General features: G+C 39.4%; 1 protein-coding gene across 1 annotated transcript in view; it reads left to right on the top strand.

Moving 5' to 3' along the window:
- LOC100264052 (ubiquitin carboxyl-terminal hydrolase 14) overlaps positions 1 to 25,948 on the top strand; it is a 37,769-nt gene that overhangs the window by 7,120 nt on the left and 4,701 nt on the right. Inside the window, exons 5-14 of the mRNA XM_010645966.3 lie at positions 302 to 396; positions 18,194 to 18,327; positions 18,506 to 18,562; positions 18,704 to 18,781; positions 20,109 to 20,163; positions 20,246 to 20,287; positions 20,714 to 20,794; positions 25,171 to 25,369; positions 25,447 to 25,504; positions 25,725 to 25,847. Of these exons, the coding sequence (XP_010644268.1) occupies positions 302 to 396; positions 18,194 to 18,327; positions 18,506 to 18,562; positions 18,704 to 18,781; positions 20,109 to 20,163; positions 20,246 to 20,287; positions 20,714 to 20,794; positions 25,171 to 25,369; positions 25,447 to 25,504; positions 25,725 to 25,847 (922 nt within the window). The remainder of the gene's footprint in view (positions 1 to 301; positions 397 to 18,193; positions 18,328 to 18,505; positions 18,563 to 18,703; positions 18,782 to 20,108; positions 20,164 to 20,245; positions 20,288 to 20,713; positions 20,795 to 25,170; positions 25,370 to 25,446; positions 25,505 to 25,724; positions 25,848 to 25,948) is intronic.

Genomic DNA, 25,948 nt, shown 5'->3' with positions numbered 1-25,948 from the left:
TTCCTTTTTGTTTGTTTCAGGTTGTTCCAACAGTTTTTGTGTATAAATGATTTAATGAGCATTTATCCTTAAAAGCTCTTATTTTTTTCAAAAGAAGTGTTTCTAATCTTTACCCAGCTATCACAACTGATTTTTAGGATCTTGCTATTTAAAAGTGCCTCCTAGAGCTGAATAAGTGCTCTGATAATCTGAAGTAATTGATGCCTAGTGTAGTCTTCGAAGTTTGATCAAGCATGCAATTGATTTTGAAAATTTTATTTTATTTCTGTGGTAATCTGAATGGTATATTGTGGCAGCTCAGATGTTTTCTCTTATCCGGAGGATGATAGTGTTTTGGACCCCCTTCTAGCACAGCATTTGGCATTTTTTGGTATTGATTTTTCATCATTACAGAAGGTTAGTCTTTCTTTTGATCTGCATTTATCCTTACAACTTTTATATACATGGAGTTGCCTTCGTCAATACATATTTAAAATTCAATTGTGACCTCTTTGTAACAAAATATTCTTAAGAGCCTGGAAAAACTAGATGTGAGAAATATACCAAACATACCCTAAGAAAAAATCTTGCATGCAAAAAACCATCCAAGTACTATTGGATATGAGAAGCTCAAAAAAAAAAAAAAAAAAATCTTTTATATCATACGCCCAACCATTTAAGCATTGTTAATCACTATGTTAAAGGAGCCTATGAAAAAATTGTTAGTCCATGGGCCCATGCTAAAAGAAGAAATTTCTGAACATGGTTGCCCTCACTTAAGAGGATTGCCTTTCAGAGGCTTAACAAACAACCTCTGTTAAAGTGGCCAAAAGGGGCAACCCTGGCAGATAAGAGAAGTATACATAGGATCACTAAAAATCATCAACCAACACTTAGAAGGATCCCTCACTCAAACTTATCAACAAAATAAAGAGGAGACATTCCTCCTTCTCCCAATGCATCCAAAGGTCATGTTACTATGACTAGCAAACAATTATATCTTTAAGCTTTAAGGCAGAGAGCTCAATCTCTTAAAGAACTCTTTGATTCCTCTCTTTCTCTGAACATCGGAAAATGCACTAAGGAGACATCCTCCAAACTTTATTCCCTTTTCCTTGATAGCTGAACATAAAAATGAATTTCTAATTCTCATTACTGCAATGTACACATGATCTACTATCATATTTATATATACAATGGTCTACATTTATTTAAGGGAATGACCTATTTACAAGAATATGGATAATAGTTTCCAATTTTCAGCTGTGAATCCCCTAATTCTCAGCAGTGAATCTAAACCGATCCACACCCCCTCAAGTTGGCTCGAAAATATCATTCATACCTAGCTTGAAAGTTATGCTATTGAACTGGCCCTTGCGTAGCCCCTTAGTAAAAACATCTACCAATTGCTAGATTGTAGGAATATAAGGCATGCAGATAAGTCCACCATCTAAATTCTCTTTGATAAAGTGTCGGTCAACTTCTAGGTGTTTGGTTTTATCATGTTGAACCGGATTATGTGCTATATTGTCACAATAGAGCTTTATAAGCATAGGACTTGTCACTTTGAGGTCTTCAAGTAACTTTTTCAGCCATAAAAGTTTGCAAATCCCATGAGATGTTGCTTTAAATTAAGCCTTCGCACTACTTCTAGCTACCATAGTTTGCTTCTTACTTCTTCAAGTCACTAGGTTGCATCCAATCTATGTATAGTAGCCTGATGTAGATTGTCAATTTGTTATGCTTCCTTCCTAATAACATCTGTTTAAGCTTTGATTCGTGAGTGGCCATGATTCTCGAACATTAAACCCCTTCCAAGTTTCCCTTTTAAATACTTGAGAATTCAATTGGCTGCTTCAAAACGTTTTTCACTTGGTGAGTGCATAAATTGACTCACTAAAGTTCAAAGTTCTCCAGATTTCTCCAGAGTGGGTGAAAATCTCTGGAGTCAATGATGGCTGCCTTCTCGGAGGGAGAAGGAGCTCCGAAGGGGGGCAAGTGCTGGTTTGCTGTGGAATCAAAGACTTTTGAGATCTCTATTGAAGAGACTCGAGGCAAACTGAGGGGGATTATTCTGGAGAGAAGCAAAGGCTTATCTTCCTGGATAAAATTTGGAGAAAAGAGCCTCAGTTCTCTGTTGGAAGGAGTGGAAGAGTGGTGCAGAGAAGAATCAAGTTCAAGGAGCCTTAGAGCTTGGGAAGAAGGAGGAAGGAAATATAGGTTGGAGTGTCGTTCAAATGCTGCAGGTAGGTATCTGCTATGTTCAGTGAGGGACTCGGAGGCAAAGAGGTTTTGTCTGGTTTTCCCAGAAGGTAAGGGCTTAGTAGGTGGTTGGTTCATGCTGGCTCAGAAGCTAAGAGCCCTTGGAATAACTTCTCAACCCATGAAGAAGTTTGATCTGGGTAATTCCACCTCTGTAAAGGAAGATTATAGAGGTAAAGGAAAAGAGAAAGGGAAAGGAGTTATTCCAGATGCTGAAAGAGTGGAGAAAGGAGATTTAGGGGAAGCTTTATGGGTGGATGTTGGTGAGCGAGACTTGACCAGAAGGGAAGTGCAGCTTAGCCGCTGTTTGGTAGGATGTTTTGGTGATAGTGTGGAGGATGTTCCGCCTTTGTCCTTTTTGGAAGAATGGGCGTATGATAGCTGGTCTCTCAAGGGAGGTTTAAAAATCTCCCGGTTGGGAGGAGCCTTAGTGTTGTTCGAATTTGAAGACAAAGTGGATGCGGAATGGGTGCTATTAAGGGGTAGTAGAAGGCTCCAGAGGAGAGAGTTTTTCTTGCAGAAATGGGGACCTGAAGTGGGTTGTTGCAGAAATGGAAGCCACCCAAAGGATGTGTGGGTGAAAGTAGTCGGACTACCACTTCATCTTTGGAGTAGAGAAGTGTTCAAGAGTATAGGAGAGAGATGCGGGGGATTCATAGCTGTGGATGAGGATACAACCTTTTTCTCCGAGCTACAGTGGGCTCGCATTTTGGTGAAAGCTCCGGGAAAGATCAAACAGGGTACACTACAGGTGATAGCCGGAAAATGCTGCTGGACGGTGAGTCTTTGGTGGGAAAATCCCCCATGGTTCTCGGAGGTGGTAGAGAGGCGGGAGGTCAGGGATGAGGGTAGGGGAGAATCACGCGCCAGTGGTAGCGTGAGAGGTTTTCAAAATGGCAAAAGTGGTCTGCAGGTTCAGGCGTCAGGGATTCAGGTTGAGTGTGGCAGAGGGCAAGGTGAGGCGGCAGTTGCAGGGGTGGATGAGGGAAGGAGGCCCTTCGCAGGTGATCTGGGCCATTTAAACAACGGGTTTGGGCCCAGTAAAGAGAAGGGACAGGCATATAAAGGCATGAGTGTCTTGGGCTTAAGTGAGGACAGGTTTTGGGCCAAAAGCCCACTACCCGCTAGTTTTAAAAAGAAGGGCTGGGGGTGGGCTTCTAAGCCCACTTCTGGAATGGAGTTGGAGGTGCGGTCCTCCTCGGCTAGGGCTTCCTCTGTTCCCGCGGAGACTGAAGAGGGGTTGGATCCAGAGCTCAGGGTGTTCCAAGCTGAAAATGCCGTCGGGTCGACGCCGCGTGGATGGAGAGGCACCGACGAGGCTCTAATGGAGGAGGCCTCCAGGTACGATGCTGGTCCTTCTCCTCTTTCTCAGCTGGGGCATCGGGGACACTCCCACCTTTCTTCTTCTTCTTTTGGGGGCATCGCCGAGGCCGTCGGGACTTCGGAGGGGGTGATTGTTGGTGCGGAAGGGGAGTTGGACTGTTATGAGATAAGTTTGGGGAGAATCAATGCCGCGTCGGCTTGCGGGGATGGGAGTGGACTTTTTCGGGACTCGGGTGATGCCGAAAAAGAAAATGAGCTAGCTCTGGTACCAGTTGGGGAGTTTGTTATGAGTCTTTGTGAGGAAGAGGAAGCATGTCACAGAGAAGAAGGGGAAAGTGGGGAAGGATGGAGTACTAGTAGCCTTGCGAGATTCAGCCACTGTTTGGGGATGCCAACGGAAGGCTTCGAAGAGGAAATCTTATATCTCTTAAGAAGAATGAAGGGGAGAATGGAGCAAAAGGGCAGGGAAGGGGTGACTAGGAAGAAGAGCCTAAAATCTTCAAAATCCAGTAGGGAACTCAAGAAGCTGGAGTGGACGGTTAGTTACAAAAAGGCGAAAATGGGATCTAGCACGGGGTTTTCTGGAGGGGCTTCAGGATCAGGGTGTAAATGAAGATAAGAATTCTGTCATGGAATGTTAGAGGGGCTAATGATAGGGATAAAAGGAGGATCATCAAGTCAGTTATTAAATCCCAGAGAGTGGACGTGGTGTGTTTACAGGAAACTAAAATTAAAGAAATGTCTACGGGGCTTGTTCGAAGTTTGGGGGTGGGAAGAAATATAGAGTGGAGAGCAGTCAACTCTAGGGGAGCAGCTGGGGGTATTTTGGTGTTCTGGGACAACAGGGTGGTGGAGCTGGTGGGATGGGAACAAGGAGTGTTCTCAATTTCGTGCCGGTTCAAAAATTGTGTGGATGGTGTTGTATGGGTGTTCACTGGGGTGTATGGGCCGGTTTGCAGTGGTGATAGAGAGGAGTTTTGGGAGGAACTTGGTTCAGTTAAAGGACTATGGAGGGACCCTTGGTGTGTGGGAGGGGATTTCAACTTGGTAAGGTTTCCAGAGGAGCGTAGCAGACGAGGTGGTCTTACAGCTTCTATGAGGAGATTCTCAGAAGTGGTTGAGGATCTGGAGCTCAGGGACTATCCATTGCGGGGGGGTCCGTTTACTTGGAGAGGGGGTTTGAACAACCGGGTCCAGTCTAGGCTGGATAGGTTCTTAGTGACGGATAATTGGGATAACATGTTTAATGGTGCTGTACAGGGCATTCTCCCGAGACCTGTCTCGGATCACTTCCCCATTCTCTTGGAAGGAGGAGGTTTGAAGAGGGGTCCTTCCCCTTTCAGGTTTGAGAACATGTGGTTGGAGGAGGGGGGTTTTAAAGACAAGTTGAAGACGTGGTGGGGGAGTTTAAAGTTTACTGGGTCAGCCAGCTACATTTTAGATGCTAAATTGAGGGCCCTTAAAAACATTTTGAAGATTTGGAATAAGGAGGAGTTTGGGTTAGTTGAGGATAAAAAGGGTGAAGCTCTTAAACAAGTTGAGTACTGGGATGAAAAGGAGAAATATGATGTTTTAAATATGGAAGATTGTGAAGCAAGAAATGGAGCAAGGGAGGCCTACAAGTCTTGGGTGATAAAAGAAGAGATTTTCTGGAGACAGAAGTCTAGGGAGTTGTGGTTGAAGGAGGGGGATAATAATACCAGATTCTTTCATAGGATGGCGAATGCTCATTGTAGAAGAAACTGGCTGTCCAAGTTGAAAGTTAATGGTTGTTGGCATTCAGAGGAAAATAACTTAAGAAACAGTGTGGTGGGGGCGTTTCAAGAGCTGTACCAGGAAGAAGAGGGGTGGCGTCCTAGTGTTGACGGGATCTCTTTTATGAGGTTAGATATCAGTGAGGCTGAGGGGTTGGAGATCCCTTTCGTGGAGGAAGAGGTGTTAGCAGCTCTTACGGACCTAGGCAAAGACAAAGCCCCGGGGCCGGATGGCTTTACAATGGCGTTCTGGCTTTATGGGTGGGATGTGGTGAAGTTTGAAATTATGGGATTTTTTAGAGAATTCCATGAAAGGGGCAGATTTGTAAAATCCCTAAATGCAACCTTCTTGGTTTTAGTCCCTAAGAAGGGAGGGGCAGAAGATTTGAAAGATTTTAGACCGATTAGCCTTGTGGGAAGCCTGTACAAGTTGTTGGCCAAGGTATTGGCAAATAGACTCAAGAAGGTTATGGGAAAAGTGATTTCGGAACCCCAAAATGCCTTTGTGGAGGGTAGGCAAATTCTTGATGCAGTTTTGATTGCTAATGAGGCTGTGGACTCCAGATTGAAAAGCAATCAAGGGGGCGTAATGTGCAAATTGGATATAGAGAAGGCTTTTGATCATGTTGGCTGGAAGTTCTTGTTGACTGTGTTAAAGCAAATGGGATTTGGGCAGAGATGGATTATGTGGATAGAGTGGTGTATCTCAACTGTTAGATACTCCGTTCTGATAAATGGCTCTCCTTCCGGATTCTTCCAAAGCTCAAGGGGTCTGAGGCAAGGGGACCCCCTATCCCCTTACCTGTTCGTGATAGCTATGGAGGTGTTTAGTTGCTTAATGAGAAGGGCCATCAGTGGGGGCTTTCTATCTGGATGGAGGATTAGAGGCAGGGGTGGAGAAGGGATTATGATATCCCATTTGCTCTTTGCGGACGACACCTTGGTGTTTTGTGAGGAGTCCCAGGATCAGTTGACGTATCTAAGTTGGCTTCTCATGTGGTTTGAGGCTTGCTCAGGTTTGAAAGTTAACTTGGAGAAGAGTGAGCTTATTCCGGTGGGGAGGGTGACTGATATAGAGGATTTGGCTCTGGAGTTGGGTTGTAAGGTGGGGGGTCTGCCTTCCAGGTATTTGGGTTTGCCTTTGGGGGCACCTTTCAAATCAGAGGTGGTATGGGATTGTGTTGAAGAGAGGTTTAGGAAAAGGTTGGCTATGTGGAAGAGACAGTATATTTCCAAGGGGGGAAGGCTCACCCTTATTCGGAGCACTCTTTCCAGTTTGCCGGTTTACTTCATGTCTCTTTTCCTTTTGCCCAGAAAAGTTAGGATGCGGTTGGAGAAGATTCAGAGGGACTTCCTGTGGGGGGGAGGTGCTCTTGAACAGAGGCCTCATCTGGTTAGGTGGACTCTGGTTTGCTTGGAAAAGAAGAAAGGTGGTTTGGGGGTAAGAAACTTAGCGTTGATGAATAAAGCTCTCTTAGGCAAGTGGAATTGGCGTTTTGCCACTGAAAGAGAGGTGCTGTGGAAGAAAGTGATCAGTCACAAACATGGTGTAGAGGAGGGGGGTTGGTGTACTCGGGCCGAAAGAGGGAGGCATGGTGTTGGGCTGTGGAAAGCTATTAGAAAGGAATGGTTGGGTATGTATAGCAGTTTAGCCTTCCGTGTGGGCAATGGTCGAAGAGTGAGATTCTGGAAGGATAAGTGGTGCGGAGATGAGCCTCTCTACGAATCCTTCCCCTCTCTTTTTGCCATTTCTCAGGCTAAAGACGCGTGGGTTTCGGAAGTGTGGAACCCAGATGGTGTAGGCGATGGTTGGACCCCTTTGTTCTCAAGGGCGCTTAATGATTGGGAAATTGAGATGATGGAACAGTTTATGCTTAAAATCCAAGCTTTTAGGGTGCAAAGGGTGAACGAGGACAAGATAGTGTGGACAACATCTAAAAGTGGTGTTTTCTCAGTCAAGTCGCTCTACGCTATTTTGGAGCCTGGTGGTTCAGCTATGTTCCCTTATGTTGGTATTTGGAAAGCGAGTGTGCCGCCAAAGGTTGCTTTTTTCGCGTGGGAAGCATCTTGGGGCAAAATCTTAACTCTAGACCAACTTCAGAGGAGGGGCTATTCTTTGGCAAATAGGTGTTTTCTTTGTCTTGCTGAAGCAGAAACGGTGGATCATCTTTTACTCCATTGTGTTATGACGAGGACATTGTGGAATCTTCTTTTTTCTCTCTTTGGTGTGGAGTGGGTTCTCTCTGGTACAGTTAAGGATACTCTCCTGGGGTGGCATGGAGCGTTTGTGGGGAAAATCCGTAAAAAGGCGTGGCAAATGGCCCCCTTATGTATATTTTGGTCAGTGTGGAAGGAAAGAAATTCGTTGGCTTTTGGGAACGAGGTGTTGTCAATCCAAAGGTTGAAACATTCTTTTGTATGTAATTTGTGGTCATGGGTGAGGATGTTTATAGTTTTGAGCCCGCGGTCTCTGGTTAGCTTTATTGAGTGGCTAGGCTTTTGTTATAGGTAGGGGTTTTGGCTCGCTTCCTTGGTGTAGTGTCGAGGGGCTGCTTTTGTATACTCTTTGTATACCTAGAGGACACTAGTTTGGTGTTTCCTCTTTCATTTTAATATACTTCACTTTACTTATCAAAAAAAATAAATTGACTCACTACTACACTCATTGCAAACGCTATGTCTAGTCGGGTATGAGATGGATAAATGAGTCTTCCAACTAACCTTTGAAATTGCTCCCGATTTACCATCTTATTTGCACTTTGTGGTTGTAGCCTAAGATTGGGCTCCATTAGGGTTTCTACTTGTCTGCAACCAAATAAATTGGTCTCCTCAAGTAAGTCAAGTACATGCTTTCTTTATGATACAATATTCATTCTTAGACCTTGCAAACTCCATGCCTAAAAAGTATCTTAGAGCCACAAGGTCTTTAATCTCAAATTCTCTTTCAAGGAACTTCTTTATGACCTCTAGCTCCATTATGTCATCATCGGTAAGGATAATGTCATCCACATATACAATGAATATGACTATCTTACAAGTAGTTGAGTGTTTGTAGAACAACGTGTGATTGACTTGACTTTGTTGATGTCCATACCTTTTGACAACCTTGGTGAATCAATCAAACTTACTGAGGTGACTAGGTCTATAATGTTTACTATGGGGGTTCCAAAGTACTTTTGGGATGAGGTTTTTCCCACAACATTTTACTTAATTAATATGATGCCCACCAAAGTCTTGAAATTTGCCATCCTCTAAATAGATTACTAGCCATTTTCCCACATATTTGCATTTTTACTTCTCTACATCTGAAAATCTTTGGTTGCACTACATTTGTCCACATCCACAAACAAAACTGTTCTAAACTCGATCCTCAATCAGAAAAGTGTGTATTTGTTGATTATTCTACTTGAACAAAAAAGGTACAAGTGCTATAATCCTATTTCAAAAAAGGTACACATTACTTGTGACTTCTTTAACTTACATACTTTTCTAGCTCCAAGCATGCTTTTAAAACCTGGTGGTAGGTCCATGAAGACCTCCTCCTCTAGCTCTCCATTTAGAAAAGTATTCTTCACATCGAGTTGAGGCATCGATTGACTCAAATTTGCAGCAAGGATAGTAGTACGCATATCGAATCAGCTTCTGCAATAGGGGCAAAAGTCTCCTGATAGTCAATTTCATAAGTTTAGGTGAATCCTTTGGCTATAAGCGTTGCCTTGTACTTATCAATGCTTCTATCTGCTTGCTATTTAATCACAAATACCCATTTACAACCCACAATTCTTTTATCTCTTGGTAGTTCAACAATTGTCTAGGTACCATTCTTCTTAAGAGCATTCATCTCTTCCATGATTGTCATCCTTCATTAGTGTGACCCAAGGCTTCCTATATAGTTTTAGGTAGTGAAACACTAGAGAGATTAGAAGTAAAGGCTCTATATAGTTCTGAGAAAGTTTATAGGATGAGACATACTTTGTGATAGGATGCATAGTGCAAGAACATGTGTCCTTTCTAAGTGCAATGGGAACATTGAATTCATGTGAAGCAATGTCTAGATGACTAGATTTAGGAGTTGAACATAGGTTTGGCAAAGAGATACCTGTTTCGTTCAAAGGGCCACCATTTGGAGGAGTTGTTTGGCTTCTATTCAACTGTGACTCTCCATTTTGATTATTTTTCCTTTGAGAGTAGACACATAACTCAGTTTGAGTTTGTTTTTGTAGTGGTTCTCCCCTTGGATTTGAATCCATAATGCTTGGTCCATTAGGGAAAGGTTGGATAATGGGTAAAGGTTCGGTGGGTAATGTTTCTGAGTGGTATTTTTGTGGGTCACTCGATAATGACATGGGTAAGGTCCCATCACTTCGCAAAAAGGATCTTCTCTCTCAATGCTCCCCCTCTGAAGATGATTTTTGGTGAAGTAGGGTTGGTTTTCAAAAAATATCACATCCATAGTTACAACAAGTTTATTTTTTTTTTTGATAAGTAAAGGATATGCATAAAAAGGCAAAACGCCACAAAGTATACAGGGAGTATACAAGGCAGCTAAGGCCTCAAAAAACAAAGACAAAAAGAATTACCTCCCTTTAGGTGGATGCTATCCACTCTAGGAAGCCTATAAGGGAGAACGCCTCCTCACCTACATACAATTTGGCCCAACTCCACAAATTACAGATAAAAAAATTCTTTAACTTCTGAACGTTCAACCACCCCCCCCCTCCCCTAAAAGCTAATCTATTCCTCTCATTCCACACCGTCCAAAAAATACACAACGGAATGGCGTCCCAGATCTTTTTCCTTTTCTTTCCCACAAACGAGCCCCTCCAGCTAGCTAAAACCTCCTTTACAGTTTCTGGAAAAACCCATTTCACATCAACTAAACCAAAAACAATATCCCATAAAGCTCTAACCACTGTACAATGTATAAGGATATGATTTACATTTTCTTCTTCACATCCACACAAGAAACAACAATTTGGAAGTTGCAGTCCTCTTCTTTGAAGTCTATCCAAAGTAAGCACCTTCCCCCACGTCGCCTCTCACGAGAAAAATGCAACTTTAGTTGGCATCCTTGCCACCCAAATGCTTCTTGAGGGAAAGCCTGTGTCATCAGACTTTGCCAACAAACTATAAGCTTCCTTGACCTTGAACTGACCACTTCTTCCTTTCCTCCACAGGACTGAGTCTTCCTCCAATGAGGGTTTGTGACCCCTCAATATATGGAGAAAATCCCCAACCAAATCCAACTCCCAATCATTGAAATCCCTCAAAAAATTTAGGTTCCAATTTCCTTGACCCGAACTTTGATCTTCCTTTGAACAGCCATACCAAAGAGGTGAGGAAAAACAGTGGGACAACGCTGACTCTGAACACCACACATTTGTCCAAAATTTGATCGTGTTGCCCTTTCCTACTCGGAATATCATGTTGCCCCAACACCACTCTGATTCTTTCCAAATCTCCTTCCAAACCCCTACTCCAACCGCCCCATTAGCCTTCTTTGGCCTCCAACCAAGACCCTCCTGCCCATACTTCACCTTGATCACTTGTTTCCAAAGATTATCTTTGTCACAAGCATACCTCCATATCCACTTGCCAAGTAAAGCTTTGTTCAACATAGCTAGCTTCCTAAGACCTAGCCCACCTTTATCCTTGTCTGTACATACCACCTCCCATTTAACCAGGTGAATTTTCCCCTCCATATTTCCCCCTCCCCACAAAAAGTCCCTTTGCACTTTCTCAAGCCTTCTAGCAACGACCTTGGGCATTCTGAAAATAGACATTTGGTAGATTGACATGCTAGCCAAAGTACTTTTTATTAAAGTGACTCTTCCCCTTTTAGAAATATATTGCCGTTTCCAAAGAGCTAGTCTCCTCCTAACCCTCTCTTCCACCCCATCCCACGTTTATGGCGCTCTATTGGGGGCCCCTAAAGGAAGACCCAAGTACTGAGAAGGTAAAGACCCCACCCTGCAGCTTAGCTCAACAGCCAACACCTCCATCTCCACCACCTCTCCAACTGGAATGATCTCACTCTTGGCTAAATTGATCCTTAGGCCTGAAGCCGCTTCAAACCAGAATAAAATCCAACTTAAGTGAGTTAGATGATCCTTTCTGGCTTCACAGAATATAATTGTGTCGTCAGCAAAGAACAAATGAGAGATGTTCAAAGGGAGTCCACTACCACCCCTTATGTTACACCCTGATAAAAAACCCCCCTCCACAGCTCTCCTAATAAGAACATCTAACACTTCCATTCCCATAGCAAAGAGATAAGGAGACAAGGGATCTCCTTGTCTAAGGCCTTTAGTGCTAGGGAAGAAGCTTGCAGGCACTCCATTAACTAACACTGAAAATTTAGCCGAGGATAGGTAGCTCCACATCCACCCCACCCACTTAGACCCAAAACCCATATTTTGCACACCTTCAGCAAAAACTTCCAATTGATACTGTCATAAGCTTTTTCTATATCTAATTTGCAAATAAGGCCCTTTTCTTTTCGTTTCTGCCACAAGTCTATCACTTCATTTGCAATTAAGGAAGCGTCAAAAATTTGTCTTCCCCTCACAAAGGCATTCTGAGAAGTAGAGACCACCTTTCCAACTACTTTCTTTAGTCTGTTAGCTAGCACTTTAGCCAATAACTTGTAAAGCTCCCCTACCTTTTTTTGTTTTAGAGAATAATCAACAAATACACACTTTTTTGATTGAGGATCGAGTTTAGAACTGTTTTGTTTGTAGATGTGGAAAAATGTAGTCTAACCAAAGATTTTTAGATGTAGAGAAGTAAAAATGCAATTATGTGGGAAGATGGGTAGTAATCTATTTAGAGGATGCCAAATTTCAAGATTCTGGAGGGCATCATATTGATTAAGTAAGATGTCGTGGGGAAAACCTCACCCCACAAGTATTTTGGGATCCCCATAGTGAAGATTATAGGCCTAGTCACCTCAAGTAAATGACGGTTTTTTCTCTTAGTTGTACCATTTTGTTGTGGAGTATCAAAGCATGTGGATTAGTGGATCATTCCCTTTTCTTTAAAGTATCTACTAAGAATAGAGTGGAAGTATTCCTTTCCACTGTCAATTCAAAAGACTAGTATTCGAATGCAGAACTGGGTTTCAATCACGGAATAAAACTCTTTAAACACTTCCTCGACATCGGATTTTTCTTTTAAGAGCTATGCCAAATAGGCGTTGGTATGATCATCAATGAATTTAGTAAACCACTTGGTTTTGGTTATGCTTGTGACTCAAGAAGGTCCCCATACATCACTGTGAATTAGGTAAAATGTTTTGGATTCTTGGATAAGGATGAGGCAAAGAATGAACATGGTGACGTTTAGATAACTGGCAAACTTCTCATTGAAATATTAAAGGATTCAAATTTTTGAATAGAGTTGGAAATAATTGTTTCAAATAAGAAAAATTAGGATGACGTAACCTATTCTGCCATACCATTATTTTGTCTTTAACAGGAATAGAAGTCACACTATTACTTGCAGCTTGAGCTTGTCCACCTTTGAGAAAGATGTTATCAAAATAATTTTTTTGATCAATAAGTATATAATTGTATTGCAAAGAGGTGCTAAAATAGCGACCCACCAAATTACAGTATAAAGGAACTTACCCCCTTACAAAAGGGCCCATACAACAAGGGAAAAAACAAAAAAAAAATCCTCTCCCTTAACGCATACACACCTACTCTATAAAATCTATTAAGGTCGAAGGACCATCTTTTATCCACAATTTGGTTTCCGACTACAATAAATACACAAAAGATACTTTCAGCTTTTGAATGGACAGCCCGCAATCCTCGAAAGCAATTGAATTTCTGGCCTTCCATATAACCCAAAACAAACATAACGGTCCCAATTGCCACGCCACCTTCCTCTTCTTTCCTACAAAAGAGCCCCTCCAACCTAAAAGGGTTTCCTTGACTGAAAGAGGAAAAACCCAAGAAACTCCAAAAAAAGAAAGGAACAACATCCACACTTCCCTTGTTTTTTCACAATGAATGAGAAGGTGGTCAATTGACTCTTCACACGTATGACATAAAAAACATCTATTTGCCATAACCCAACCTCTCTTTTGCAGACAATCCAAGGTTAGAACTCTCCCCCAAGAAGCCTCCCATGCAAAAAAGCTTAGTTTGGGCTGCACACAAGAGTTCCAAATAATCTTCGAAGGGAAAGAAGCAAGAGACCTCGACTACATAGTCCTATACAAGGATTTTACCGAGAAAACCCCATCCTTTGTTTCCATCCACTTCACCCTATCCTCCTCATCCACCCTAACCTTCTTCCCCTCCAAGCAACAAAACAGCCTTTCCACTTCTTCCAACTCCCAATCGTTGAAAGGTCTATTGAAACAAGGGTTCCAACTTCCCCCCCTTTCTCCCTTGGCTGTCCACACTTCATTTACCCAAGCCTCTTTGTTCGAAGCTAAAGCATATAAAGAAAGAAAAGCCTCGCACAAAGAGATGGTTTCGCACCACTTGTCTTTCCAAAACCTCACCTTCTCACCATCCCCCACCACAAAGCCAAAAAAAGGGGTTACTAGATGTCCCATTTTACTTATTGCCTTCCACAACTCGCTTCCCTAGTCTCACAAGATCTCCACCCTCCTCTTTCCTCCCCGTATTTCCCTCTAATCACTTGGTTCCAAAGTGCTTTTCTTTCATTTGCAAAGTGCCACACCCATTTGCCAAGGAGAGCCCTATTGAAAGCCCCAAGACTCTTGACCCCCAACCCTCCACTTCTTTTGTCTAAACACACAATTGGCCACCTTACTAAGTACGGTTTTTGCTCAAGAGCCCCACCACCCCACAAAAAGTCCCTTTGGATCTTCTCCAATCCGATTCTAACCACCCTAGGCATCTGGAAAATAGACATAAAATAAATCGGCAGATTGGACAAGGTACTTCACACTAAAGTAATCTTCCCCCCTTTTGAAATGTACTGACGTTTCCACATAGCCAATTTCTTTCTGAATCTTTCTTCTATTCCATCCCACGTTGCAACACATTTAAACGGAGCACCTAACAGCATTCCTAGGTAAGTGGAAGGCAATTTTCCCACCTTATAACCGAACTCATCGGCCAACTCATCCACATTCTCAACTCTATCAACCGGAATCAGCTCACTTTTCTCCAAATTTGCTTTTAACCTTGAAATTGCCTCAAACCACATTAACAACCAGCACAAGTACAACAACCGATCCTCCTTTGCTTCACAAAATATCAACGTATCATCAACAAACAACAAATGTGATACCTGGACCCCTTCGCCTCTTCTTCCCCGAATCAAACAAGGCGACGAAAAACCCCTAGCCACTGCTCTCTTTAGCAAACAACTAAAGGCCTCCATCACAACTACAAATAAGTAAGGCGACAGGGGGTCTCCTTGCCTTAACCCCCTTGAGCTTTGGAAAAAACCAATAGGGTTTCCATTCACCATAACTGAATACCTAACAGTGGATAAGCATCACTTTATCCACCTGCACCATCTTTCCCCAAACCCCATCTTTCCCCAAACCCCATCTTCTCCAACACCGCTAAAAGAAACGCCCAGTCCACATGATCATAGGCTTTCTCAATGTCTAATTTGCAGAGAATCGCCCCTCTATTGCTTTTCACAATGGAGTCAATTGCTTCATTAGCATCCAACACTGCATCCATGATTTGCCGCCCCTCCACAAAAGCATTTTGGGACATTGAGATAATCTTAGCTGTTATCAAAATAATAGAGTCCATCAGTCATCCTAGACTTGCCAATCATCCTCCTTGCATTTTTACAAAACAGTTAGAATCTTTGTTTAATTTGCTAATTGACAAAAGATTGCTAGAAAGATTGGGAACATGGAGGATGTATTTGAGAATTAGATTTTCACAAATAATTATAGAACATAGGGAATAAGTGGTAAATAATTATGATTGATTGGTCATGTGATCAGATGCACTAGAATCAATGATCCATGGTATTTGAATTTAGGGAACTAGTAAATGCATTACTTGTTGGAGCCAAAGAGCCAGAGGGTACACTTGAAAGTTGGACATGATTCATCATTTTGGAGAAATACTCTAGTTGTTCTTTGCTAAAAGAATCTCGATTTCTGCTATAGCTTGCATTTCACTGCCAATCTTTTCTCTAGGTTTTCTTTCCTTTTAATTTTTTGGTTTTCCATTCAATTTCCAACACTTCTCTCTAGTGTGCCAAGGCTTGTTGCAATAATCATACCAAACCATGGGCTTTTCATCAGGATTCTTTGATATCTGGGTTGCAGGTCTTTGATTGTATGTTGCTGTAGCAGTTTTATTGGCTAGTGTAGTAGGTATTAAGTAATGAATTCTCACTGTTGAACAAATTTTTTCCCATCATCACTCCCCTGTGACTTTCTTCTCATCTAACCTCAGAGAATGCTTTACTGATTGAGGGCAGTGACTCTTTTCCCAGAACACGACCTCTCACTTCATCCAAATCCATGTTCAGGCTGACTAAAAATTCCATAACATGGTCCTTCTCTACAGTCCTTTGATATTGAGCACTGTCTTTAGCACATGCCCATTCAGGGCCATAAAACTAGTCAAGTTCTTGCCATAAACTTTTCAACATATAATAAAACTTGTTACAGACATATTCCCTGACATTGCATTCCTGATCTTCGCTTTCAACTCATAAACTTGTGAGGAATTGCCCAAATCTGAGCATGTCTCACTTACTGCATCCCATAGTTGTTTGGCAGTGTCAAGATGCATATATGTTTGGCCGATCTCTGGTTCCATAGGGCTAACGAGCCATTATAAAATCATAAAATTCTTTGCATCTCAGACATGGTATGTAGGATCACTAGATTTTGGGGCATGTTTTATACCAGTCAAATAATTGATCTTACCCCTTCCTCTCATGAATGACTTCACGGATTGTGACCACTGCAAGAAATTATGATCATTCGGTCAAGGTGTAGTGATATGTAGGATTGGGCTTTTAGTAGCCCAAATTAATGAAATCTGACCATTCTAAGAAGTCTAAATGTTAGAGGAATCTACAAGGTTTCATCAGAAGATACCCCAGATATTGTAGAGAAATAGTTTAAGGAAGAGAAGAACTAAAGATGAATATATTGCTTCTGCAAATCTGGTTAATGAACCAGATTGAGAAATAAACGAGAAATCTGGAATATAAACCATATCAAGAAAATAGAAAAAAATCTGGTAGAGGATCCGGATAAATGCTGATTTTTTTTGTGAGTGGTTAGCTTGATGCTCAAAAGCCTGTCCTAGGGTTTAGGGCGGATTTGATACCATGAACACAAAGATGAATTGAGAATTAATTTCTGATTCTTATTACTGCAGTGTACACAGGATCTACAATCATATTTATAGATACAATGATCAAAATCTATTCAAGGGAGCAACCTATTCACAGGAAATAATTAAAATTCAAATTTAAAGAATAAAATATACTAAAATATTCTAAATATGGATAATATTTCCTAATTTTCAGCGGTGGATCTCCTAATTTTTAGCAATGAATCTGAACCAATCTTTCAGCAATAACCTCTTCATGACACCATAGACCTTTAATAGAGCCAAACATAGTAAAAAAACTAAAGCCCAAATGCATCTTGCTATTTCACAGTCAAGGAGAATGTGATTTGCTGATTTTACCTCCTGCTCTGTTTTTTAATTTTTCTTTTTTTTGGCTGTGGGGGGTGGTGTTGGGTGGTTTATAAAGTACAACAGTTCACCGTAATGAAGCCCCTACTTCTCAATTGTTCTAATATAAAGTGTCTTTCTTAAACTGTTTTGCATAAAAAAAACTTTACCTTGGATGATGTACAAGAACACTATATGGTTGACACTGGAAACCTTACTAAGATCAAAGGTAAAAGGGCTTTAAAGAAAGAGGAGAGTGAAAACTCTTCTTTGGTGGGTTCCAAACATGTGTATCAGTCTTCTCCTTACTAGCATGCTTCATGTAAATGAGCATGGGAGAACTCTCCATCTCATTTAGTGCCAATCTGGAAACTTGTGATAAAAAACTTGTATTTCAATGACCGATGTTGCCTTCCTCACACAAGTAATTACTTACTCAAGCCTCTTTGTTAATTCTCTGAAGATATTTCCTCTTTCTGATTGTAAAATACTAGCATATCTCAATCATATTTGTGCCAGAGTAGTACCTGTATTGCACACTTTTTTGATGTTTTTAAATAAATTTTTCATTTGCTTATATATAAATTAATATTTAAGGAGGTTTATCTGATTTAAAAAAATATATTTAAGGAGGTTTGCATGATAGATTTGATAGCAAGAGTATAAGAGGTGTATGGAAGTTAGTTTCCTTATATTTTATGTGAATTATTGGGAATGAGGAGAAATGGAGGATGTTCTATTTTTATTTTTATTTTTTATTATTTCTTTATTTATTTATAAATATTAATAAAACAATAGGTTATGAGTTGAGGACTTCCTTAAAGGGGGTGCTGGACAGCATGGAGCTTAAGCTCTTGTTCCTGGACACTATGCTGTCTTTGGACTTCTGTTTCATTATGTCAGTGAATCATGTAGTGGTTCTTAATGCGGTTCTCTCAAAGTTCAAATTAAGCATATTCTGAGTTGTAGCATGTTTTTGATTGATTGCACCCATGCTGTTCATGACTTCCCTTTTTTATTTTATATTTTATTCTATTTTTAATTTTTGAATTTTTTAACAAATATAGATTGTAAGTCTAACCTACACAGTTTGTATTATTTCATTTGGTTGTGATAGTTTTTTTTTTTTTTTTGATAAATGATAGTTGTTGCTTGAGAATCAACATTGTTTACTTACATTTCATTAAACCTTAAGCTCAATATACATTTTCTTGTTTCCAGACTGAAATGACTACTGCTGAAAGGGAACTTGACCAGAATACCAATTTTGATTGGAACCGAATTCAAGAAAGTGGACAAGAAGTTGAACCACTATTTGGACCTGGCTATACAGGACTTGTCAATCTTGGAAACAGGTAATAGGTCCTTGGGATGTTGCTGGGCCCAATATTGTCATTTCTTGTTTCTTGCTCCTGAGGCCCAGCTTAGGTGGCAAGAAATTGGATGGGGATGTTGAGGCGCAAGGTTTAACTCAATGTTAACAAAAATACCTATAAAAATATTGTTCTTCTTTGCTCATTTAATTTCTTGCAGTTGTTACTTGGCATCAACCATGCAAGTTGTGTTCTCAACACAGTCCTTCCATTCACGGTCAGTTTATTTTATATAACCCATACGAATTAATCTTATGCTTTTGGTTTTGGAGTTATTAATATTATTATTATTATTATTTTTAAGTTTTTATGTCCTGTTTCTTATTTTTGATTTTTTCTGGTGTATTCATTTTATTAGATATTACTTGAGCCAAAGTTTGAAAGCAGCTTTTGAGACTGCTCCTGCTGATCCAACTGTAGATCTGAACATGCAATTGTAAGTAACCTGCATGTCTTTTTTATCAATAGAAAATTTCTATACTTTGTCAAGTTCACTACTCATTGAAAGGTGTTAAAGATGGGCTTGCTTCTTAATCAATTCATTTGTTTATCTATGATATTGTTTATTATTATTCTGATAGAACACTTTAATATTTTCTTTTTTGGTTTGTTAAATGTTTGCTAATTGGCCTTTCATGACGGAACATCTAACAAATGGAGGAAAAAAAGAATTGTTTATTATTATACTGATAATAATGAACAATTCTGTTTTTAATAGAGGTTGAGAAAGTAGAACGCCACATGATTATTTTATTATACTCTTTAGGCTAGATTAAATAGGATCGAATCTTCCAATTATGTTTTGCTTTAAAAGCTACTCTTTTGCATGTTATTGCTGTCTGTCATTACCTTCCAATATTCCAGTTATGTTTTGCTTTAAAAACTACTCTTTTGCATGTTATGGCTGTCTGTTGTTACTTTCCCTCTTGGATGTTACAGTTGCCTGAATTCAACAGCTTTTTTTTTTTTTTGATCAGAAACAAAGAAGAATATATTAATAGAAGAAAAGATACAGGAGAAAGAAAAGTTACAAAAGAAAGAGAAGAAACCAAGGGAAGGATGAGAGGTCCTTCCTACACAAACTGAACAAAGGAGAAAACTCCCAACAATAGAACTCTAAAAACAAAGAGAAACCCCAACAATCTTCAAACTTTTGAAGCGCAAACCGCAATCCAACAATAGAATTCAACAGCTTTTTGCAGCATTTCTTTGATGGAAACAAAAAAAATGCTTTCCCAGCTTTTGATTGCTTAATCTATGTTTCTCACTTTCCTGCAATTCATTTGTTCTGTCATATGGTCGAACATCCAACTGCTTGTAAAGAAGTAAATACGATGGATTTCAAAATAGTAACTATGTGACATGCTATAATCTTTATTTGAGTGAGATGGAAATTTTGACAGGGTCATCAGGTCCAGACCGGTCATTGTTGTGTTTTGATGGCTGGGTTACTTTCAACCAGTTGGACTGTAAGTTACATGGTGGACATGGTCCAGGTTGCAAAATAGATAAACAGTAAAAGCCTGAAAATTTATACACAATCTCATGCTAGCCTATCACCTGGAAATTCAATTTAATTGTTAAAGACACAAGTTTTGATTTTCATTATGCGCATCATCATTATGTACAAAAAAATATGTAATTCCCATCTTATGATATGACCTGGACCAGTTGTCAGGCCAGATTGCTGGCTTGCTGCTCAGCCTAGTTTACTCATCTGGGTTTGACAACAATCCTTTTAACACTTTTAAGTTGTATGGCAGGACAAAATTGGCTCATGGTATGCTATCTGGTAAATACTCATTTCCAGCATCAGAGGTATGTGGACTATAGAAATACACCGTCTTTGTTATTTTGTTTCTTCATTTGGTGAAATAATGTCTTCTTATTTGTCATCCAGAAAATTGATATTGCAAATGCTGCAGCCCCCATGTCAAGTTCTGTAAGCTTTCTTGCAACCTTTGCCTATTTTATGAGTTGGTTTGATCATGGCATTTTTCAATTTATACCATAATACCTGCTAATGCCCGTTGGTACAAGTTTGCTTTGCATGATTCTGTCATCACCTTGATGATACTACAAGTAAAATGCTCTCTGATGCAACTTATCTGTGTTCTGTTTTGCTTCCTCAACCTGTAACTCACCAACTCTCGAGCAAGTGATGGGCCGTTCTGCCAGTTGTTCATATTTTTACTTAGTTGTTTAGTTATACATGGTCTAAAGTTACAAAAAATTTGTAGTCATCATAGCCATATAATTTGGTCCTATTGATTTGATCCTGCATCTCTTTGTCATTGCTGATGATTTTATCTTCTGACACATCTCCTTTGAATTTTCCTTTGTTAATCCTATTCTCTCCATCTTTCAGAAACAAGAAGGCATACCCCCTCGTATGTTCAAGGCAGTTATTGCTGCCAGCCATCCTGAATTTTCTAGTATGAGACAGCAGGTATGTACACCTTGCTTCTAGTTATATCTTGATAAAACACGCTTTTGACTTGCTTCATTGTGGTCGAGACTTATTTTGATGACCTCATTTACTCTCCTTCCTTTGATGGATGTGCCACCAATCTAGAGTTGGATTGGTGGCTTCTGAGAGCTGGGTTAATATTGCATTTAAACCTCAAAATTTAATTTAATGTATGTGGATCTGGTTTTTCTCCCATCTTTAAGGGAAGAAACATCTGGTTTCAATGAGAAATATTTCCTTTCTTTTTCTAGATAAATTGCAAATAAGAATGGTACCCCTTTTTTCTGACATTTACATGGTATCCATTTTGGATATGCACCCATGTTTTTGTTGCCAGTTATATTGTAAACTTTTTGAATTCATATGCCATGCTGTTACCCCCCTTTTTTTTTTTTTTTGATAAATAAGAAGACAAATATTATAAATAAAAAAAAAGAGCCATGTCTTCATTAACATTGACATGTTAGAAACCCCATTTCCATTTTGGATACTAGTACCCTTAGTTACCTGGACTCATCAATTTACTTGTGTTGACATGATATCATATGGTATGAATATGGGTATGGGATCTTGCATAGATACACTATTTTTCTTCATTTATGGTATTTGATTTTTAATTGATTTCTTTTTAACTTTCAACTTCCTTAATGGGTGGTAATATTGAAGATAGAGAAGAGTTTGTTGGAATGTGCACTTCTATGTTTGTATTTAGGGATGGGAGAGAAAAGATAGATATAGAGAAAAAAAAGGGGGAAAAGGTGGAGACTAACTAAGATTGACAATTTTTCAATCAAATCCTTATATAGTTTGGTTGAGCTAGGGTGAGCAAGCTTTTTTTTTTTTTCCTTGCTCAGGATGTTTGGGTCTCACTGGCACCTTGTAGAGTCAATTTCTATGCTTGGGAAGTGGTGTGGGAGAAAATTCGTTAGGTGAACTTATGAAAAGAGTTTTCAGTCATTAGTGATTTGGGTTTTCCTTTGCAAGAAAGGTTTAGAGTTGGCTAATCATATTTTAATTCATTGTAGGGTAATTCACAATTTATGGTTTTTACCCATTAAAAATTCACAATTTATGGTTCTTGTGTTTTCTTTATTTTGGTCTCATGAGTGCTTCCTTGTTCACTTAAGGAGTTATTTTTTGGATGGCACAAGCACCATGCCAGGAAGGGGAGAAATAGGTTTTGTCAGATGGCTTTTCTGGTTCATTTAAAGGGAATGTAATAGGCGGTGTTTTGACAACATGGAGTGCTTGGAAGTGTTATTGGAGAATCTCTTTGCAAATGCTTTGTTCTCTTGGTCTACTGTAGAGTCAGATGTTAATGTTGGTTCCATTCTTGACTTCTTTGATTGTGTTGGTAGCTCCTAAGATATGGTTAGTTGCATGGGTTGTGCCCCACTTTCTTAGGTGCTTTTTTTTTTATGTATTTAATCTTTGCCTAAAATAGAGAGAGCAAGAATGAGAGAGATAGAGTTCTTATCAAGGATATCTTTGCTTTTTGGTTGATTTCTAACTGATTATTCGTTCTCTCTGTTTTAGCATATTAGTCTACACGTCGAGACGAGTTATTAAGAACGCAATCCTATGCAACGTAGCTTGCATCCATGTCCTTGTGACATAGTTGATTTTAGCACATTATCAAATCTAAACGTTGGAAACCAACAATACAAAGCCTTTGTTCCACAGTGAAGTGTCTTCCCAGAAGAAATTAGGGTCATCATCATCATCCAATACCACCCCCTACTAAATGTCTTTTTTATAAGCACAATAATATAAAAGGGTCCAAGCCCAAAGCGAGGACAACATGCCCGGGAAAGCTAATCAATCTATTTGGTGAAATTAATGTATCATCAAATGATTGTTCATCTTCCAATTGCCAGTTCCATTGGATTCTTGAAATTATTTAACAATAGTGCCTGGAAAGTTCTCTGACTTAAGAATCGCAGTCCGGTCTGTGGTTGTACAATATTCTTGCTGAGAACTATCTAGTCATGAGGTTGCAGACTATTATTGTGAGGCATGTCTACACAGAGTTGTTCAGTATCCATGCTGGCTGGTGACATCTCTAGGCACATGTTTTATTGCTGATCAGCTTTTCCCTTGGTACCATTGATTTAAAATACCTACCAAAGGTCTAATGTGGGCTGCAGCTGGTCTAATTCAGGGTCCCTTTGGTACAAACTATTGGAAGGAGAGCTTTTGCCTCTGGATCTTCTGTTAGAATTTTTAAAGAAGTACTGTTATTAAAATGCTTTTTTTTTTTTATAGGTAAATGCAGATTGTATTAATATTTAAAAAGTATACACGACGTATACATAACAATAATAAAAAAAGAAGGCATGACTACACAAAAACCAGCAACCGCCTCCTACAAAGAGCCCCAGTCCACAAAATCTAACAAAGTAGATCCATCCCAATGTACAATCTGACCCAACCCCAATAGTTATACAAAAAGGAACTTTTAATTGTTTGGTGTTTGGCTAACCCAATCCCACTGTTATAAAAATGCTGTTAGGTGTTTGGCTATCAGTTAAATTAGTGCTCTTAAGATTGAATAGATCGTTTGGCAGCACATAACAATAAAAGTGCTTTTAGTAGTGCTTGATTATTAGCAAATACATGCAATAGATTTTTCATGCATAAATATTTGATGATATATTAATTGTTTCATAAATATGTTGCTTACTATGTTTAATATAAATTATTTTTAAATATAGTTTTATCTTAAAAATGTATGGCATATTTGGGACATTGTGAACAAAACAAAAATTTAGTACATAAAACAGGGAAAATACTTGTTAATTTAACAAACTAAAAAAAAAAAAATTATATAACAAAATATTGATTGTTTATTTGTTTATTCATTTATTTTTTTGATAGGTAAAACAAAGAGTATATATTATAAGGAAATGACTAAACAACATCCCAAATTATACAAGAAGTATATATTGACTGCCAAAATGCTTAACCAAGTGGGGGAGGGAGAGAACAAAAAACTTCACTTGCCTTCATTTAGAACCTTGCCAATTGATAAAGCTAATAAGAGAAGTAGGGCCCACATCTACAAACACCCTAGTCCAAGACCACAAATTACAAACAAAAGAGTTTTTTAATCTTTGGACCAATAACTCCACATTATCAAAAGCAAGCATGTTCCTTTCGATCCCAACATTCCAAAAGATACATAAAGGGGTAGCCTTTGAAGGCATTTTGTGACCTTTACTGAAAAAGGACCCATGCCATCCAAGGAGTGTCTCTTTAACTGAAGAGGAAAGAACCCAAGACTCTCCATAGAGAGTAAAAAGCAGCTGTCAAAGAATCCCTGCTTTTGCACAATGGAGAAGAATGTGATCAATGATTTCTTCTTCAGAGTGGCAAAGAAAATATCTATTTTCCAAAGAAAACCCCCTCCTCTGGACATGATCCAAAGTTAAAGGCTTTTCCTTAAGTCACCTCCCAAGCAAAAAAAGCCACCTTGGGTAGCATGCAAGAACTCCAAATGATGCTCCCCGGGAACAATAACGCTGGGCTCCAAAACTAAATAGAGGAATTTGATCGAAAACTTTCCACTCTTTGAAACCATCCGAATCGCCCTATCTTCCTCATCTTTATACACCCTTTTTGCTTGAAGGTTCAATAGAAAGTGTTCCACACTTTCCACCTCCTAATCATTAAACGACCTAGAGAAGCGAGTGCCACCCCCTTTGACTGTTGAGCTCCACATGTCCGCCAACCATGCATCCTTAGAAATGGCTAGGGCAAATCCGGCGGGAAAGGAGACAAAAAATGGCTCGTCTCTATACCACTTATCCTTCCAAAATCTCACTAATGATAGGTGAAAGGAGAGGCATGATGAACACATGCTGTATTTGGGGTTTGTTTTGAAATGCATATAAGGGATTTAAGAAATTAGTTAAAGGTGATAAATAAAAATTAAAAAATTATTAATGCACATCTAGAGTGTTCCGCTTAAGCTCAAATTTCGGACTTCTCAAAGTCTGAAATTTGAGCTTCTCAAAGAAGCTCAAAATAGCTTCTTAAATTGTACAAACACACTTATTTAACTCTGCAAACAGTTACTTCTCTTTTTAAAAAGAGGTTTGGATCCTTGAGAAGAGCTGTTTGGTAACAAAAAGCCCATACCAACCAGAGGCTTAGCTGGTGGCTGCATAGGTACAGCCGCTTACCTAGGCTTAATGCAAGGCCATATGTGGTCTGGCTTAGTGAAGGACAATCCAGGTGACACTTTTACATATAACTGTTACCAATCTACTCCAGTTCTATTATTATTATTGCCTTTGTTCTTGTTATTCATCTTTTATATCTTACATAAATACTTGACACCAACTTATCTCTAGGATGCCTTAGAATTCTTTCTGCATTTGCTTGACCAAGTTGAACGAGTTAATGCTGGGCACCCTGAATTGGATCCCTCAAGGAGCTTCAAGTTTGGTATTGAGGAGCGACTTTTTTGTCCATCCGGAAAGGTTGCTTATAATAGAAGGGGGGATTATATTCTTTCTCTAAATATTCCACTGCATGAAGCTACTAATAAAGGTAAGTTTTTGCAATTTTCAATGTTGGTTCACATGTCTAGCATTATTTTCTGATGATTCTAATGTTTGAGAATCCAGATCAGCTAGAAGCCTTTAACAAACTGAAGGCAGAAAAGAAAGCAGAGGGGAAAGAAGTGTGAGTTCAGATGGGCTCAAGTTTTTGTTTCTATTATTTACACTTCTTATTAAGCACATCTAGTTCTATTTTTTATTTTTATTTTTTGATAAATAAGCAAAAGAATTGTATTATGAAGAGGCGCTAAAATAGCGACCCAAAGAAGCACATCTAGAGGCACTAAAATAAGCACATCTAGTTCTATTACACATTTATTGCTAAGCATATCTAGTTCTAGCAGATCTGGTGATGAAATCGTTCGTCCAAGGGTGCCTCTTGAAGCTTGCCTAGCAAGCTTTTCAGCTCCAGAGGAGGTTCATGGTTTTTACAGCACTGCCTTGAAGACTAAAACAACCGCAGTCAAGTACGTTTTTATGATGTTTCTATATTTTGAATTTTAATTTCATGTTCTACACATATCTGCAACTGTTTTTCATTTTTCATTTTTTTTTATTGATAGATATA

The sequence above is a fragment of the Vitis vinifera genome, chromosome 19, assembly GCF_030704535.1.
Source record: "Vitis vinifera cultivar Pinot Noir 40024 chromosome 19, ASM3070453v1".
Classification (NCBI taxonomy): Eukaryota; Viridiplantae; Streptophyta; class Magnoliopsida; order Vitales; family Vitaceae; genus Vitis; species Vitis vinifera.
The sequence above is the reverse complement of the archived record's forward strand: the minus strand, read 5'-3'. Positions and strand labels throughout refer to the sequence as shown.